This window comes from Macrotis lagotis, chromosome X (assembly GCF_037893015.1).
Source record: "Macrotis lagotis isolate mMagLag1 chromosome X, bilby.v1.9.chrom.fasta, whole genome shotgun sequence".
Lineage (NCBI taxonomy): Eukaryota > Metazoa > Chordata > Mammalia > Peramelemorphia > Peramelidae > Macrotis > Macrotis lagotis.
In genome coordinates this window covers 587,001,379-587,018,398 of record NC_133666.1, presented here as the reverse complement: position 1 = coordinate 587,018,398, position 17,020 = coordinate 587,001,379, and the positions used below count along the sequence as shown (strand labels likewise).

Sequence of the window (17,020 nt, the reverse complement as noted above, 5' to 3'; positions counted from 1 at the left end):
GAAGTCAGAAGAACCAAAAAAAATTATGCACACTCATAGCAACATTGTGAGATGGTCAACTATGATGGATTCAACTTTTATCAATCATTTCATGATGAAGAACAATTGGGAGAAACCTGTTAAGGAAAATGCCATCCACATCCATTAAAGGAGTATATATTCTGAATACAGAACAAAGCATACTATGTTCACTTATAAAAATTTCTTTTATATCTTTTCTTTCTTTTTCATGTCTTCCCCCCTTAGGTCTAGTTCTTTCATAGCTTGACTAATGGAGAAATATGTTAAACATGATTATACATGTCCAAACTACATCAAATTGTTTGCTGCCATAGAGGGGGTGTGGACAGGGAGGATGGTGAAAATATGTGAAACTCAAAAGTTTTCAAAAGGATGAATATTGAAAAATTTCTTTGCATGTAATTGTCACATAAATAAATAAGGGGAGGGGTGAGGAAGAAATAATTCCCTTCCCATCAGATTTAACATAAGTCTGAATAGTAGTGGAGGGAAAATTCCATGTCTTTTTTTACCTTCTAGCATGGCTCATTCCCTTATTGTTCTCCTACTATAGGAGCAGATGCAAAATCCTCTTCTTTTAGGAGTCTGGTTCTAGTAACAAGGCAATGGAATTCGGGAGCTCTCAACTCTGTGCTGCAAGTCTGAGATTCAATTTAAATGTATTCAATCCACATTTGCAACCCTAGGGCTAAGAGGTTATGCCACTACTTCTCTGAAACTGGATCTCAGTTTTTAGAAGTCAGGGTTTCAGTATCTATACTGAGTTGTGAGAGTATAAGCAATAGCAATGTTTCTTCATCATTAGTGACTTCTGGAGGGATGTGATTTGTAAAGCTGTACAGCTGGATGCTGAGGGGTCACGATCACACAGCTGCTTTTAATTCTGACATTGTCCTCTCTGCTCATCTCTCTTAGGATTTCATCAAAAGACAGCAAAATAAATAAGCTTCTTAAAGTGATTCCCTTTTTTATATACGCTCAGAACTGATATATTTATACTACAACAGCCAAGCCAAACAATTCATCACCACTGCCCAGCAAACTTCCTTAATGTCTCAATAGGGATGGCCCACATACTCCTTATAAGAATGTAGGCAAAATTTCAAGCAAAAATTAATCTCGCAATGACCTCATTAAGTTGATCAGGAAACTTCTTGAATTAATCCACTGACATGCGTTGGGAGGACAATTATTGTTAAATTTGGATCAACAAATAGTTGCCTAAACACATTTCAATAGACAGTCTCCAATCCCCATTATTTAGCTCCTCTTCCTCTGTCAATGAATGACATTTCCTTTGATGACACCTGTACAAACCACAAAATCATCTCTCCTTTGAAGACAAGATCTCAGACCTAGCAAGGGACAGATGTGCTCAAAGGTACGGGGATTATAACTAAGGAGAGCCCCCTTTCTTGCAACTAGTTTATGTTTCACCAGGCAGCTGGAGTTAAAATGGCAGTGAAGGAAAAAAAGTAGAGAACACAAAAGATGATTTCATGAGCCATCTTGATATATAAAGAGAAATGCCATCCTAAGGCCCTGCTGTCTATCTCTCCTAAGCCACTATTCTAGCAAAGCTCTATGTTTTGGAACCTAAATTCTAGAACCATGAATCATGATCAAACCAACTCTGCCATTGTTAGTGGATGGAACTATGTCAATCTACTGTTTTATAAACCCCTACTATCCCTATCTCTTCCCAGACTAAAGTAGACTTGCCTGGTATTCCTTTATATGCAGTCACCCCTCCCCCATTTGAATAAAAGTTTCTTGAGGACAAGGACTGCCTCTGCTTATGTTTTAGTAGTTCCCAACTCCAGTAATCTCTTAATAAATGTTTTGTTTTCTTAATTCATTCAATCATCTTCCCTTCTCTTTGAAAAGAACCCCATAGCTCAGTCAGTCACTAAACAATCATTAATTAAGCACCTACTAGATGCTAGCAGCTAAGTGGGACAAATGGATAGAGTTGTAGTCCTGAAGTCAGGAAGACTCATCTTGAATTCAAATCTGTCCTCTTAGTAACTACCTGATCCTGGGCAAGACATTTAATTCTATTTGTCTGTTTCTTAATCTGTAAAATGAACTAGAGAAGGAAATGGAAAAACACTACAGCATTTTTGCCAAGAAAACCTCAAATGGGGTCTCAAAAAATCAGACACAACTGAAAAAGCTAAACAACAACAGCAACAATGTATCAAGTATATTTTAACTATGTTAAGAATTGGAGATTATAGAAAGGCAAAAGACACTCAAAAGACTTTCAAAGAGCTCACAGTTAAAAGGGGGAGATTTAGATCCAAGTAGCCACTAAGTATTCTATAGTTTCTCCTTCCCTTTTTCCTCTTTATGACATACTTCCACTCTCCAACCACTAAATAAAGGTTAAGACTCCCTTTCTGCCTCTTTAGATTTTTTTTCTCTTTTTCTTTTTCATGCTTTCCTCCATTTTTAGAGGAATAGTTCCTTCTTTTCTATAATCTAGAGAGTAGAAATATTTTCCTTTAGCCCTTTGACTTTCTCTCCTAGAAGGCAGAGTACTTGGAATACATATAGAAGTCACTTGGCCTTGGCTGGGCTATAAAGAACACAACCTTGATTCAGGTCATGTTAAGTTTTCCATACTTGCTAGAAGTGAAATCTTTCTAGAAACTACCCTGGAGAACTTTTCTGGCAAATTGCCTGTTGCTTCTTGTTCATACATCAATACCTTCATAAATTTCTTTCCTTCCATTTACTAACTTTTTTTCCTCTTATTATTAACCTATTTTTCTTACAAAGATTACATTCGTGAGTGCTTTTCCACAAATCCTTCTGATCCCCTAGAGCAAATCATTCACTCCACATATCCAATAAGTTGTAAAGTCAACAAATACTCTTGAATTAAATTGAAATTGTATCATTATTTACCACTGCAATTTCTCTCACATTCATTGGACCATTCCTTGATACTTTCTTCCTTCCACTGGAACATTCCCTGCTATTGTTACAGCAGCCATTCAAGCTCAAGCCCACTTTGCTTCCAGCCAAGAACACTGTAATAACTTTTCTTGCTTTTGCAAAGCCATGGGGTTAAGAGACTTGCCCAAGGTTACACAGCTAAGTAAGTATTGTGTCTGAGGCTGAATTCAAATTCAAACTCAGGTCCTCCTGATTCTAGGGTTAGTGTTCTATCTACTGTGCCACCTAGCTGCCCCATGAAATAACCTTCTAACTCCTCTTTTTGACTTTCATTCTACCCCTACCAACTATATAGTCCATATTTCAGCTCCAGTATCAATGTGCTGCTCTGATCATGTCACTCTACTCAGTTTAGCCTTTTATGGCCCCTCAGCATCCCTCCTCTATAGCTCTGAGAGTCTGCGAAACTTATTGAATGTTTGAACTCATGACTAGCATGCTCCATCTGCCTGTCCATAATTATATTAGTAGATTGTATTCTAGGATCTCTTTGTTTAAGTTCATTCATTTTGTACTATATATCATCCCCATTCTCTCTCTCTCTCTCTCTCTCTCTCTCTCTCTCTCTCTCTCTCTCTCTCTCTCTCTCTCTCTCTCTCTCTCTCTCCCTCCCTCCCTCCCTCCCTCTCCCCTATTTAAACTTTGGTTAAATTGTGAAATGTTTAGATAGACTCTCCCCGCCACCTCCATGTCACTGTACTGAGTGAGGACCCTCTATTTCTCTCTTTCTCATTCCTTTCCTTCCATCATGCTTCTCCCCTTCCTTCCCTTCATCTCCCTTTCCCTCTATCTCTCTTTCCTTTCCTTCCTTCTTCCCTCCCTTCTTTTTCTTCATTTCTTCTGCTTCTTCCTTTTCTTCTTTTCTTCCTTTATCCATCCTTTCTTTCTTCTCTCTCTTTCTCTTTCTGTTTCTACCCCTGATTCCTTAGATTAAAATGATCTCTCCCTCTTGAAGTTTTTCATAACCCTTTTCCTAGCCCTTCCTTTGCCCCTCTCACATTTTACCTCCTATTATACTTTTTTTTAGATTTTCCGAGACAATGGGGTTAAGTAGCTTGCCCAAGGCCACACAACTAGGTAATTATTAAGTGTCTGAGGTCAGATTTAAACTCAGGTACTCCTGACTCCAGCACCGGTGCTCTATCCATTGCACCACCTAGCCGCCCCCTATTATACTTATTTATCTAGATGTCTTATCCTTTTTATTGGATTGTAAGAGGGCAGAGATTATGTGATTATTCATTTATATATCCTTCATGCTTTACCTGGCATAGTGCTTGACACAGAACAGTCTCTTAATGGATGCTTATAAAATTGTATTGTTGAATTAATCAAAAAAATTAAATAAGCCTACGGCCCTTTTTTCCATTTCTTATGTCTTATTTCAATAACAATAAACAACAATAACAACTTCTAGTTTAGTTAAAAAACATCATCTCCCAGAATGCTACTGAGCTATTCCAAGAGAATCACACTCAAACATCTTTCAGGAAAGTATGTATGGTTTCATATTGAGAAAAGAGAAAATATATTTTTCAAGAAAGGAGATAAGAAATGAATGTGATGTTTATGGATTTGGCTAGGAAAAAATATAGCAGAATGTAAAGACTGAATTAATGATGAGGCCTCTCTAGTGATCCCAAAACATTTAAAAATTGTGGTGCATTTTTCACAGCATTTTCACTTGCAGTTTTAGTGTTTGCCATAATGAAAAGAAAATTCAGAAGAAGTCCATCTGTGCAGAGGAAGGAAAAATATAAATTGTGAACAAAATAGGAAACTATTCAATTAGATGGAAACCTTTGTGTTATAATTTTTTGGTTTAAAAATGTTTTTATTTTTAACTTAAACACCAAATAAAATGGATATCTGTACACACATAGTACAAAAGAAAAAGACAATGCTTATAATAAGGTTATGCTTATTATATTCAGAACAGTAGATCTCTATTATGTATAACTTGATTTCCTTTTTAAGAAGATAATAATTTCAATCAGCAATTGAAAAAATGAAGAGCAACCTTTGGTGCAGTGAAAAGAATGTCAGATTTGGAGTCAAGAGATCTGTTTATTTACTTCCTGTGTGGCCCTAGACAAAATGTTTAGCATCTCTGTAAAAATCAGACTATTTGCAAGTGACCTTTAAAATCAATTCTATCTCTAAATCTTGGTCTTATAATTTTTTAATTCTTTTGTTTAGAGAATATCTATACAATTCAGAAGTTGGTACCCCCCCTCTTTCTGTCTTTTGTTGTTGTTCTTGTTCTTGTCGTGGAGTCATTTCTGTCCTGTCCAACTCTTCCTGACCCCATTTGGGGTTTTATTGACAAAGGTTGCAGAGGTTTGCCATTTCCCTCCCCAGTTCATTTTACATATGAAGAACCTGAGGCAAAGAGACTTCAATGATCTGCCCAGGGTCACAAAGGCAGTGAGTGTAACATTTGAACTCAGGTTTTCCTGCCTCCAGACCCAGAGGTCTAGTCATTGAGCCATCTCCCAGTAGCAACAACAACTACAACAACAATGAGGCTCCCTTAATCAACAATTATAAGTTCATAAGATTTGGGAGCTGGAAGGGAATGCAGAAGCCCTTTATTTTATCCAAGTGGACTGCAAGACCCAAAGATTTTGGAGTGACTGTCTATTGGATTTGAATCCACTGCTTTCCCACCTAAGGCTCTTGCTATTGTAACAAAAATGCAGAATGTAGAGAGGCTTGTTTTTCAGGCACAGATAGGCTCCTGTCAAACTCTGATACTCTATAAATCTCTGCAAAGTACTCTTGTACTTTACATTGCACAGTGAATACATTATCAGAAAGCCATATCCCCTTAGATTCAGAAAGATCTGCTAAAATATTTTTGTACATTCTTAGAGTTTGTTTTCTTTTAGATCAGTCTCTTCTTTGTACCACCTTCCTTCTTATTCTCCCTTGTCTTCCCTCCCCGTTCCTTCCTGATATGACTGTTGTTCAGTCATATCATTCATACAAAGTATACCAAAGATATGTACTTCGTTAAAGCCTGTATTCCCAAATAAAAAATGGGATCTTTTTTTTTTTTTTGCAAGGCAATGGGGTTAAATGGCTTGCCCAAGGACACACAGCTAGGTAGTTATTAAGTGTCTGAAGTCATATAGGAACTCAGGTACTCCTGACTCCAGGGCCAGTGCTCTATTCACTGTGACACCTAGCTGCCCCTGAGATCATTTTTTATTACCCCATTTAAGGTTTCTTGGGAAGCATAGTGCTTTGCTAGTTTTTTCTTTCAGTTCATTTTATAGCTGGGAAAATAGAGGAAAATAGGATTGAGTGACTTGTCCAAGGTTATACAGCTAAGTGTCTGAGGTTGGATCTGAACTCAGGTCTTCCTGGCACTAGCCCTGATGTGCCACCTAACTACCCAATTTCCCTATTGAGTAAAATTTCTGTACTCATTTATGAGAATTTGAGTATTCTTTCTTCCTTTGACCAATTGAGATGCTATCAACTGGATTTTTGTCAATTCAATCAATTCAATGTATGAGAAAAATAATATTGACCTTAGAGCCAATAGACTTGCCATGTAGTCTCATTTGTTACTTACTAAGCCATTTGACCTTGTGCAAGCAATTTCTCCTGTGATTCTTAGTTTCCTCATCCTTAAAAATAGGGAACAATAGTCACACAACCCAATTCATGTGTTGTATGTGAGGATCAAAAGTCATAATGTATGTAGAATGTCTTGTAATTTGTAACAGATCTATATAGAACTGTATAGATGAAACATTATTAACATTCTTATTATTTATGAATAATCAAAATAACAATAATAATCACTACCACCTATATAGTACTTTAAGGTTTGCAAAGAACTTTGCATACATAATCTCACTTGAACCTCACAAAAATCTAGGTAATTGCTATTATACCCATTTTATATATATGAAGAAACTAAGGCTGAATGATTAAGTGACTTAATCTAGGTCAAGCAGCTAATAAATATCTGAAGTATGATTTAAATTCAAGGTTTTCTGACTCTATGTCCCGTATTCAAACATTGGGCCACATAAATGGAATGAATAATAAATATGCCCACTAATTCTTCTCTTAATGCCTTTCCATGGATTAGAGATGATCCTATTTCATAGAAAACTAAGCCAATGGAACACAAAGCCCAATTGAGCCGGAAAGACTTTAAAGGCAGGGTAGGCAATGAATCCGCTTGAGAGTCTACAGTCTGAGAATCAGTCAAGCTAGGATCTGAAGGTTCATCACCAAAACTGTAACTCAAGAGGACTGACTATTATGGGGCAAAAGGGTTGCAATTTATGTCAGTAAAGAGAACTTAGATGAAAGGGTCTTTTGAATAAAGACAGATATGCTAGGGAAGTTTATTGCCTTCAGGTTAATTAATATTCAGATGAATTATTTTATAAATTGAAAAAAGTTTATAAAAGGGCAACAAGAATAATAATGTCTAATATATAGATATAGATGTAGATATACATATATGAGAAAGAGAGAGAGAGAGAGAGAGAGAGAGAGAGAGAGAGAGAGAAAGAGAGAGAAAGAGAGATGGTCTCTACCTTAAAGTTTATAAAACATTTAAGTATGGTATCTCATTGGATCCTCCCAACAACCCTGTTGTTGCTATTATTATCTTATTAACTCCATTTTATAGATGAGGAAATTGAGGCTGAGAGAGGGTAAGTGACTTGCCCAAAGTCATAGATATAGATAAATAGATAGATAGATAGATATACACACACACACACATATATATGTATATATGTGTATATAAAGATATATATATATATATATATTTACATACACACATATGAAGAACCTGAGGCAAACAGACTTAAATGATTTGCCCAGGGTCACAAAGGTAGTAAATGTCTGTAACCAGATTTGAACTGAGGTCTTTCTGACTCGAGACCCATATATATACATATATATATATATATATGTATAGATAGATATAGATATAGATAGATATATAGATAGATATAAAGATAGATTTATAGAGATACATATACATATATATGTACATGTGTGAGTGTGTGTGTGTGTGTGTGTGTGTGTGTGTTAGGATTAGAACTCAAGATATCTTGACTCCTATTCCAGTATTCTAATTCACTGCACTAAGTCCCCTTCCTATTTAGTTTTTTTTTTGGGGGGGGGGAATTTCATATAATGGGCTTACTTAAAGCAGAAGGCTACCTATAGTGGCTCTGAGCTAAGGGACAGTTAGAATAAAATACAAAAAATGGTAACACTAATAGTGTTACTGTTTCCATAAACTGCCTTGGTACTATTATCACAGCTTGGTGAAGTTAAAAGTGTGTGGGATCTTCAATAAAGACCTGAGTTCAAATCCTGAGTCAAATACTTAGTAGCTATTGTGACCTTGGCAAGTCACTTAACCTCTCTATGTCTCAGTTTTGCAACCATAAAATGGCACTAATAAGAGTACCTACCTACTGGAGTGGTTAGGAGCATCAAGGGAGAAAATGATAAGGTGCTTAACACAGTATTTAATATTATATAAATGTTAGTTATTATTATTATCATTATTATTTCTTATCTTGTTTTTTTGAAAACAAAAACATTGATCTAGATGGTCTTAGAGATCTCTTCCAATTCTAATATCATGAATATGCCCTGCCCTCCAGCCCTGTTCCCCTATCTCTGAAGGTAGGAAGGGAGGGGCTGGGCTCACACTGCCCTTACCACAGCATCACTGTCATAGAGCTCCACCACAACAAGAGGTGGGGATTCAGCCACTTCCCTCTGGTCCCCATAAAGCACAATGTTATTGAATAGCAGCATCTGGTTCCAGGTGGGGGACAGGGTCTGGGAAATGACCTGCAGGACAAAGGGAAAAGAACTGATTAGGATCCAGTTCCAACAATAATGGCAACCACAGCTTGAGAATGTTGTCTTACTCCCTCATCCCAAACAAATAACATATGGTCTTGGATTCATGAGACTGAAGTTCAAGTTTCAGTTCTCTGGTATCTTGCGCAATTTCAGCCTCTTTCTGTGAGATCTTTAATCTTATTATACTCATTTGTATAAGGGAAATTGGAATCACAAATACACACACCCAGAAGTCATGCACTGCAGGAATCCCATCTACAGTGCCATGGACAAGCAGTTCTGACTTACAGGATTGTTAGGTGGATCTAAATTTCAAGAATACATGGGTTTTTTGGAAAGACAAATGAACTGATGCAAAGTGAGGTAAATACAACAGTGTCCTCAGTAAGACCCATATTGTTTGATGAAGAAATATAAAAAACTTAGCAATACAATGATCCAAGGCAATTCCAAAGGACTAATGTTGAAATCTATTATCTGTCTCCAGAGAAATAACTGATATTGTTGAATGCAGACTGAAGTGTGCTATTTTTCCTTTTCTTTCTTTCACGTTTTCTTGTACAAAATGATTAACATGGATATATTTGACATGTCTGCACATGTATAACCTATACTTGATTGCTACCATCTTAGGGAAGAGGGAGAAGGGGGATGGAGAGATAAAATTTGGAACTCAAAATATTAAAAAAAACAAATGTTAAAATTTGTTTTAACGTGTAATTGGGGAAAAGAATTAAAGAATATATAGTGTTTTTTTCCCCAAGAAAAATGTCCAGCTCTTTTTAAGAGCTGTACATAATTGTTCTATTAAACACTAAAGAGAATGACAAGACCACAGGGTAGGAGTTTCAGAAAGGTAAATGAAATCTTCCTAAATAGTAATATTTACCCCAAATGGACCTTCACCTTGCTTCTTCTTGGATACTTTTCATGAGCCCATTCCATTTTCATATCATTTAATAAGATTTTTTTATGGAGTCAAATTCTTCATATTACCCTTGAGAGAAGGTGTGTCTGAACCATTTGCAGACTGATGAATGAGGACCAAGGACTTTTTTAAGAGCTTGATCCTTGTCAAAGTATAATTTTTTAGATTGAAAAATGGAACCAGGCCTCTTGATACCCAGCCTCTTATAAGGTAAATCTCAAAATGACCTTGAATAGTGATTGATGACAGAGTTAATGATAGAGTTTGATCCTAAAACTGCTCAACAGGGTTCCTTTTCCACTTTTAGGTGCTCCTTCTCTCAAATCTCCTGATTTCTTTATGCTGATTGATCCTTACCCCCATCCTTCCCTACTTCCCATCATAGTCCCAAGAAATGCCTTCCCAAGGTAATACCATAAGCCAAAAGAATTTCAGAAACCATAGGAGCTAGAGGTAGGGCTGGTAGTGAGGAATGGGGTAGGAATAGGAATGTACCAAAAAACTTGCACCAGATGTAGTCTGACTAGGTCATAGTAGGGTGCAACTTTTTCTTTTAATGTGTCTGGTTTTTGGTTGATTGATTTGTTTGTTTGTTTAGGCCACTATACCTTATAGTTGACTAATAATGACCTTGTAATCAGCTTTGCAATCCCTTTCTGAAGAACTAATGTCATGCCTTCCTTTGCTTGCTGCTTCTCCCCGGAGGGAGGGAGGGAAGGAAGGAAGGAAGGAATTAAGGAAGGAAGGAAGGAAGGAAGGAAGGAAGGAAGGAAGGAAGGAAGGAAGGAAGGAAAGTGAGGGAGGAAGAGAGGGAGGGAGGGACAGAGGGAAGGAGGGAGGGAGGGAAGGAAGAATTTAAGTATTTATAAAGTACCCATTATGTGCCAGACAGTGTGCTAAGCATTTTACAAATATAATCTCATTTGACCCTCACAATAACCCTAGAGGGTAGGTGCTATTATGATTTTACAGTTTACAGTTGAGGAAACTGAGCAAACAGAAGTTTAAGTGACTTACTCAAAATTACATAGCTGGTGAGTATTTGAAGCTGGATTTGAACTTGGGTCTTCCTGGCTCCCTGCCCTATCCACTAAATGAATTATTAAATTAATTAAGCCAGAGGAGGTCTCATTAGCATGTTAGTCTCACTTGAGAGGGAGGGGGGAAATGAAAGGGTCAAAATTACTTTCTGATAGTTTTTGTCATACACTCCCTTTGTTCTCAGTGGAGACAAAAGACAAACTCAAGGCTACTGCAGCTAAAGTTTGGGATCTATTTTTTAACCCCTAAACCCCTCTCCCCCAATCCTCAATCAAAGTCCAGTCTCACGGGTCTTGACTATCCAAAATTCTGAACCTCCAGAGATCCACACAGGAGCACACCCAATTTAAAGCTTTCAGACAAGACTTCTCCATTTGGGGTCTTGAATCATTTTTTACTATGGTCTTGAGATGGCATTTTTAGGGTTTTTCTTTATGCAAGTCATAAAAATATTATATTTCCCACATTTCTTCACTAGTTTCGGTCTATTTTATGCTTTAGGCACAATGAGGTTTAGCATAATTTTTCAAAAAAATTGTGAACTTGTCTTTATAAATACTGGAATCAATGCAGCTAACTTCAACCATTTTCTTTCAAATATTGTCAGAAATGCAAGATTACTCACCCTAAGCACCCCTCTCCCCCCAACCTCAACATCAGTGACTCACTGATGTCTAGCTTTTAAGTAAAGTTTCCTTTCCCTGGTCACTGGACAGACACTATTCTAATCTAATTTATATTCTCTGCAGTGTTTTCAGCCACTGAAATTATTATACCAACCTCTGGGGCATTGGGGCTATGAAACCTCGTCAATTTAATTCACACTAATATTTATTGGCTATGTCCAATGAATAAGGCCATGGGCTGAGAATCTAGCAATAAATCAGACAGGATCATTTATGTGACAAGCTCCCTGTGGAGAATTCTTACTGCTGATAGAATAAAATTTTGTTTTCTGTTTTCATAAAATACCCCAACTACCCATCATCCATCAAGCTCCAAGGAGCAATGCAGTCGAAATGGTTAGTTGATTTTACCAATGACCCTGGTTTGCAGTGTTTTGGAGTAGATTAAGGTCTCCTGTTTGGTTTGGTGCATGCTGAAGACTGCTATGGACTGTTGCTAAGAGGATGCAAAGATCTGAGTGATAGAAAAAACCCTTAGTTTATACCTGAAGACCAAGTTCAAACTCCAGCCCTGTTCTCTTTGGAAGCTCAGTTCTTCAACTGTAAAATGAGGAGGTCAAACCAGATGAATCCCTAAGGCCTATCTAGTGCAAAATCCTACAAACCAATGAATCTTATATTACCCTTGGGGAAGTCTGGCCTGTCCAGACTTTTGAACCTGAGAAAGGAAACCATGCATTTGTCTGGTGCCCTACAAGTGAGAAATGCCTTTTGCCTTTGCATAAGTGGGGATTCAGACAGTCCACCTGATGCATAGTGGTGACTACATATTTAGGCATGGCTATATGGTCTCTTTCCAAAGAAAAAGGCTCATCTATTGGCTCTTTAAATTCTGTCTATGACACAGCAATATGGGAATTTTCCAGAATCATCTTAGATTTGAAGTGTATCTTAGTTGTCTAGTACAAGCTCTACCTGATGGATAAATTACCCCTCCTAATAAAAGACTGCTCAGTAAAATATAAGTTCTTTGAATGCAAAGACTGGTAAATTTTTTTCTCTATATCCCCAGTACCTAACACATTGTAGGTGATTAACAAAATGCTTATTGATTGATTTATCCTATTCTTGTATACCTCTAATGACCCTAACCCCTTATAGTCCATCTATTTTCAGACAGCTTTAATTCTTAGGTCAATCTTCCTCATATGGAGTCAAAAATTAATGTTGGTCCTATGTATAGTTGCAACAGTATCTTTGAGAATGCTAAATAGTCTGCTTGACTAAATTATTTTCCTTATTATCCAAAGATCCTGAAATGCTCACCATTTCACCATTAGGTTCTTAAAGAGGCCTTATTAAGGAAACATTTTAACCAGTTTCAGATTTCATGTTATCTTGGGCAGAGGGATAGGTATAGAAGAATGAGAGAAAAAGAGAATATATAGTAAGTGCTAATTTGAAATTCCAGTTCTATTCCCCCCCGACCCAGTCTTGTTCTTTGGATATAAATCTCTCTCTCTATCCTTCCATGCAGCTAGCACTGATGACAATAATGTTTGTTCTTTATTTTTGAAGACCATGACACCAGGGAGATTCCATAAATGCAAATTAATTGGATTTGATGAGGGGGTGCTGCACTAAGGTACCAGCCTCACTTTCTCCTCAGAGTCATCTGGGTCCAGTGGTCAGATATGAATCAGGGCAACTAGAGATATCCTATGGGATAGGAATGTTATGGGATACTATTGTCCTCTAAGAAATGATGAAGAAAGGTGTTTCAGAAAAACTTGAAGTGACATTAACTGATGCAAGGTGAAGTGAGCAGAACCAGAACAACAATTTACATAAAACAATACTCTCATGATGATTACCCTGATGAGTTCAATAATCCACAATTCCAAAGGATTCATGATGAAAAGCACTATCCATGATCAAAGACAAACCTGATGAATGCAGAGAGCTGATTGAAGAGTATTTTCCCCCACTTTTTTCCTTTTATTCACCCCTACCCAACACCATGGCTAATGTGAAAATGTGTTTTGCTTGACTTCAACAGTAAAATGAATATTGCATGGGAGGAAGTGAGGATAAGGAAAGAATTTGTAACTGGAAATAAAAATTTATAAAATGTAAATGCACAATTACAAAATACTTTTCATACATACAAAGTCAGTCCTAAACAATTGGGAAAATATCAATTGTTCATTGGTAGGCCAAGTTTATATAATAAAATGATAATTCTACTCAATTTAAATTACTTATTCAGTGCCATACCAATTAAACTACCCAAAAACTATTTTATAGAACTATAAAAATAGTAAAAAAAAATTCATCTGGAGCAACAAAAGCTCAAGAATATCAAGAAAATTGATAAAAGAATACAAAGAAAGGTGGACTAGCTGTATCAGATCTAAAACTATATTATAAAGTGGCAGTCATCAAAACTTCCTGGTACTGACTAAGAAATAGAGAATGGGTCAGTGGATTAGATTACATAGATAAAAAAGAAACAATGATAAATGACTATAGTAATCTGCTTTTTGATAAACCCAAAGATACTAGCTTCTGGGATAAGAACTCACTATTTGACAAAAACTGCTGGAAAAACTGAAAATAGTATGGCAAAAAAACTAAATAATATGGCAAAAAAACCCTATATTTCACACCCATCACTGAATAAGGTCAAAATGGGTACCAGATTTAGACATAAAGAGTAATACCATGAACCAACTAGGAGGAAAAGAAATATTCTCTCTGTCAGAGATAATATGGAGAGGGGAGAAGCTTATGACTAACCAAGAAATAGAGAACATTATAAATTGCAAAATGAATGATGTCAACTATATAAATTAAAATTTTTTGCACATATAAAACTCATGCAACCAAGATTAGAAGGAAAGGACTCATTTCTAAATTATATAGAGAACTGAATCAAATTTATAAGATTGTCATTCTCCAATTGATAAATGGTCAAAGGATATGAATAGGCAGTTTTCAGATGAAGAAATTAAAGTTAATTATAGTCATATGAAAAATATTTCAAATCATTAATTCATTAGATAAATGTAAATTAAAATAACTCTGAAGTACTACCTCACACCTCTCAGATTGGCTAAGATGACAAAAAAGGAAAATAATCAATGTTAGAGAGAATGTGGGAAAATTGGGACACTACTTCTCTGTTGGTAGATTTGTGAACTGATCCAAACATCTTTGAAAGCAATTGGAACTATCTCCAAAGGGTAATAAAACTGTGCATATGCTTTGATCCAGAATCCCAAAGAGATCATTAAAAAGGGAAAAGTCCCTTATTATAATATTTCTAGTAGCTTTTATATAGTGACAAAGAATTGGAAAATGAGGGGATACCCATCAATTGAGGTATGCCCACCAATTGAGGTATGCCAGAACAAGTTATACTATATGGTATATGAATGTTAATGAGTACAATTACAAGAAATCATGAACAGCTGGACTTCAGAAAAGCATGGAATGGACGTGCATGAACTGATGCTGAGTGAAGTGAACAAAACCAAGAGAACACTGAACACATTAACAACAATGTGAGAAGATCAACTATGATGAATGCAGCTCCTGAGAGACCTGTTTAGGAAAATGTCATCTACATTCAAAGAAAAAAAAAAAACTATGGAGTCTGAATGCAGAGCAAATAATGCTATGTTCACTTTTTTAAACTTACTTTTTTTCCTCTTTCTCATGATTTTCCCCTTAGTCCTAATTCCTCTTTCACAACATGGCTAATATGGAAATATGTTAAACATGATTGTACAACTTGTACCATTTGTTTGCCAACATGGGGAGGGGAGAAGAAAGGAGGGTGGAAGAAAAATGTGGAACTCATAAACTTGCAAATGGATTAAGCTGAAAACGTTTGTATGTGATTGGAAAAATAAAATAAAAGAATAAAGAATTAAAAAACCATACAAATACTTCTTACTATATGCTGACTTTTGACTGTTTCCCCTGGATAGAATTTAAACTCTTTGAGGGAAAGGGCTGTTGGACTTTTTGCATAGTGTCTAGCCCACGGTAGATGCTTAATCAATAATCCTTTAAGATATATGTGTGTTTTGAGGAAATATAGTTGAATTTTTGACTATATTTCCTCAAAACACACATATATCTTAAAGGATTATTGATGGCTTTTTAGAAAATGTGAAGATAATTCACATCACTGGCAAAGGTGGTCCTTTCTAAATCTCCAGGTAGATGGAGCCAGTTGCACTGACCACTCTCAACCCTTGAAAGAAAAAATGTTAATCTTTCTGTTACCAGTCACTAATATGAGGAAGAAAGGTCTCAGATAGCTTTTAATAGTTAAAAAAGATGACACATTCTCTTTTTTGGATCATGAAGAGCTAATCAAGTAAGTATCCCATAGAAAAAATGATTTGCACAGATTAAAGAGACTTCTGTGCTATACACCTACTAAACACTTTATGAGATCATAAGATTAAGGGATGAGAAAGGACTTTAAATAGTATCATTTTACAGATAAGGACCCAAGAATCAGATGCCAAATGTCATCCAGATATGGCAGTGCAAGAATAGGAATCCAAATCCAGAGCATATCTAAGTGCACATCTAAGTATACTAAGTCAAAGACAGTATTACCAGATTTAATACTATGAAGACAAAGATTGTGGCCTCCTATTTTCTTTTTTCCCCTCTTTTAAAAATATTTTCTTTATGTCATTATTCTTTGACCAAAAGAACCCTTTCATTGAACAAAGAAAAACAAGCAAAACAAACTGATATAGTAACTATGTTTAACTTTATGTGTGATATTATTTTCATCCATCTCTCTATACCCCATAAAACCTAGTACGATTTTATATGTGGTAGTTGTAAGTGGTTAGGAAGTACATACGGAATGAATGGAAATAATAATAATAATGATAAACAACTAACTGTCATATAGTATTGTAAAATACTTATCTTCCCAGGGTGTTTCTAGGATCAAATGATAATATATGTAAAATGCTTTGGAAACCTTAAAGCACAATATAAATTTCAAACAACCATTTTCCCTGTGGGAAAAGAGGTCAAATCCTTCCTACTTACCTTAGTAGTCTGGCAATGTGAAAGAAAGCTGACTTTAGCAAAGGGATCAGAGAGTCCAGAGCTATCTGCAGCTAGGAGTCCCCTAGCCTGGTACATATGTGCTCTCAATTGGAAGATGTGCTGGTCTGTGAGCAAAGCAAGAAAAAGTCATCAGTTTTATATATATATATATATATATATATATATATATATATATATATATATATATATATATATGTACATATATACATATATATGTACATATATATATATATATATATATATATATATATGTATGTATATTGTGTGAAAAAGCTAGAAAGAGGGGGTGGAGCCAAGATGGCAACAATAAAGGATCGAGTCTTAGGTGCTCTCTGATAAAACTTCTAAACTAAGGACTCCAACTAAGCTTTTGAAAGACAGAACCCACAGAGGGACCCACTGAGGCAGTTCTCCTACTCAAAGTAACCTGGAAAAGAGCAGAAAGGCTCTGTTCCCAGGGGTCAGAGGG

The 17,020-nt window shown here is 36.1% G+C and overlaps 1 protein-coding gene across 1 annotated transcript in view; it reads right to left on the bottom strand.

Annotated features, from left to right (window-relative positions):
- FER1L6 (fer-1 like family member 6) overlaps positions 1-17,020 on the bottom strand; it is a 211,186-nt gene that overhangs the window by 100,465 nt on the left and 93,701 nt on the right. Inside the window, 2 exon segments of the mRNA XM_074202128.1 lie at positions 8,698-8,832; positions 16,531-16,655. Coding sequence (XP_074058229.1) covers positions 8,698-8,832; positions 16,531-16,655 — 260 coding nt within the window.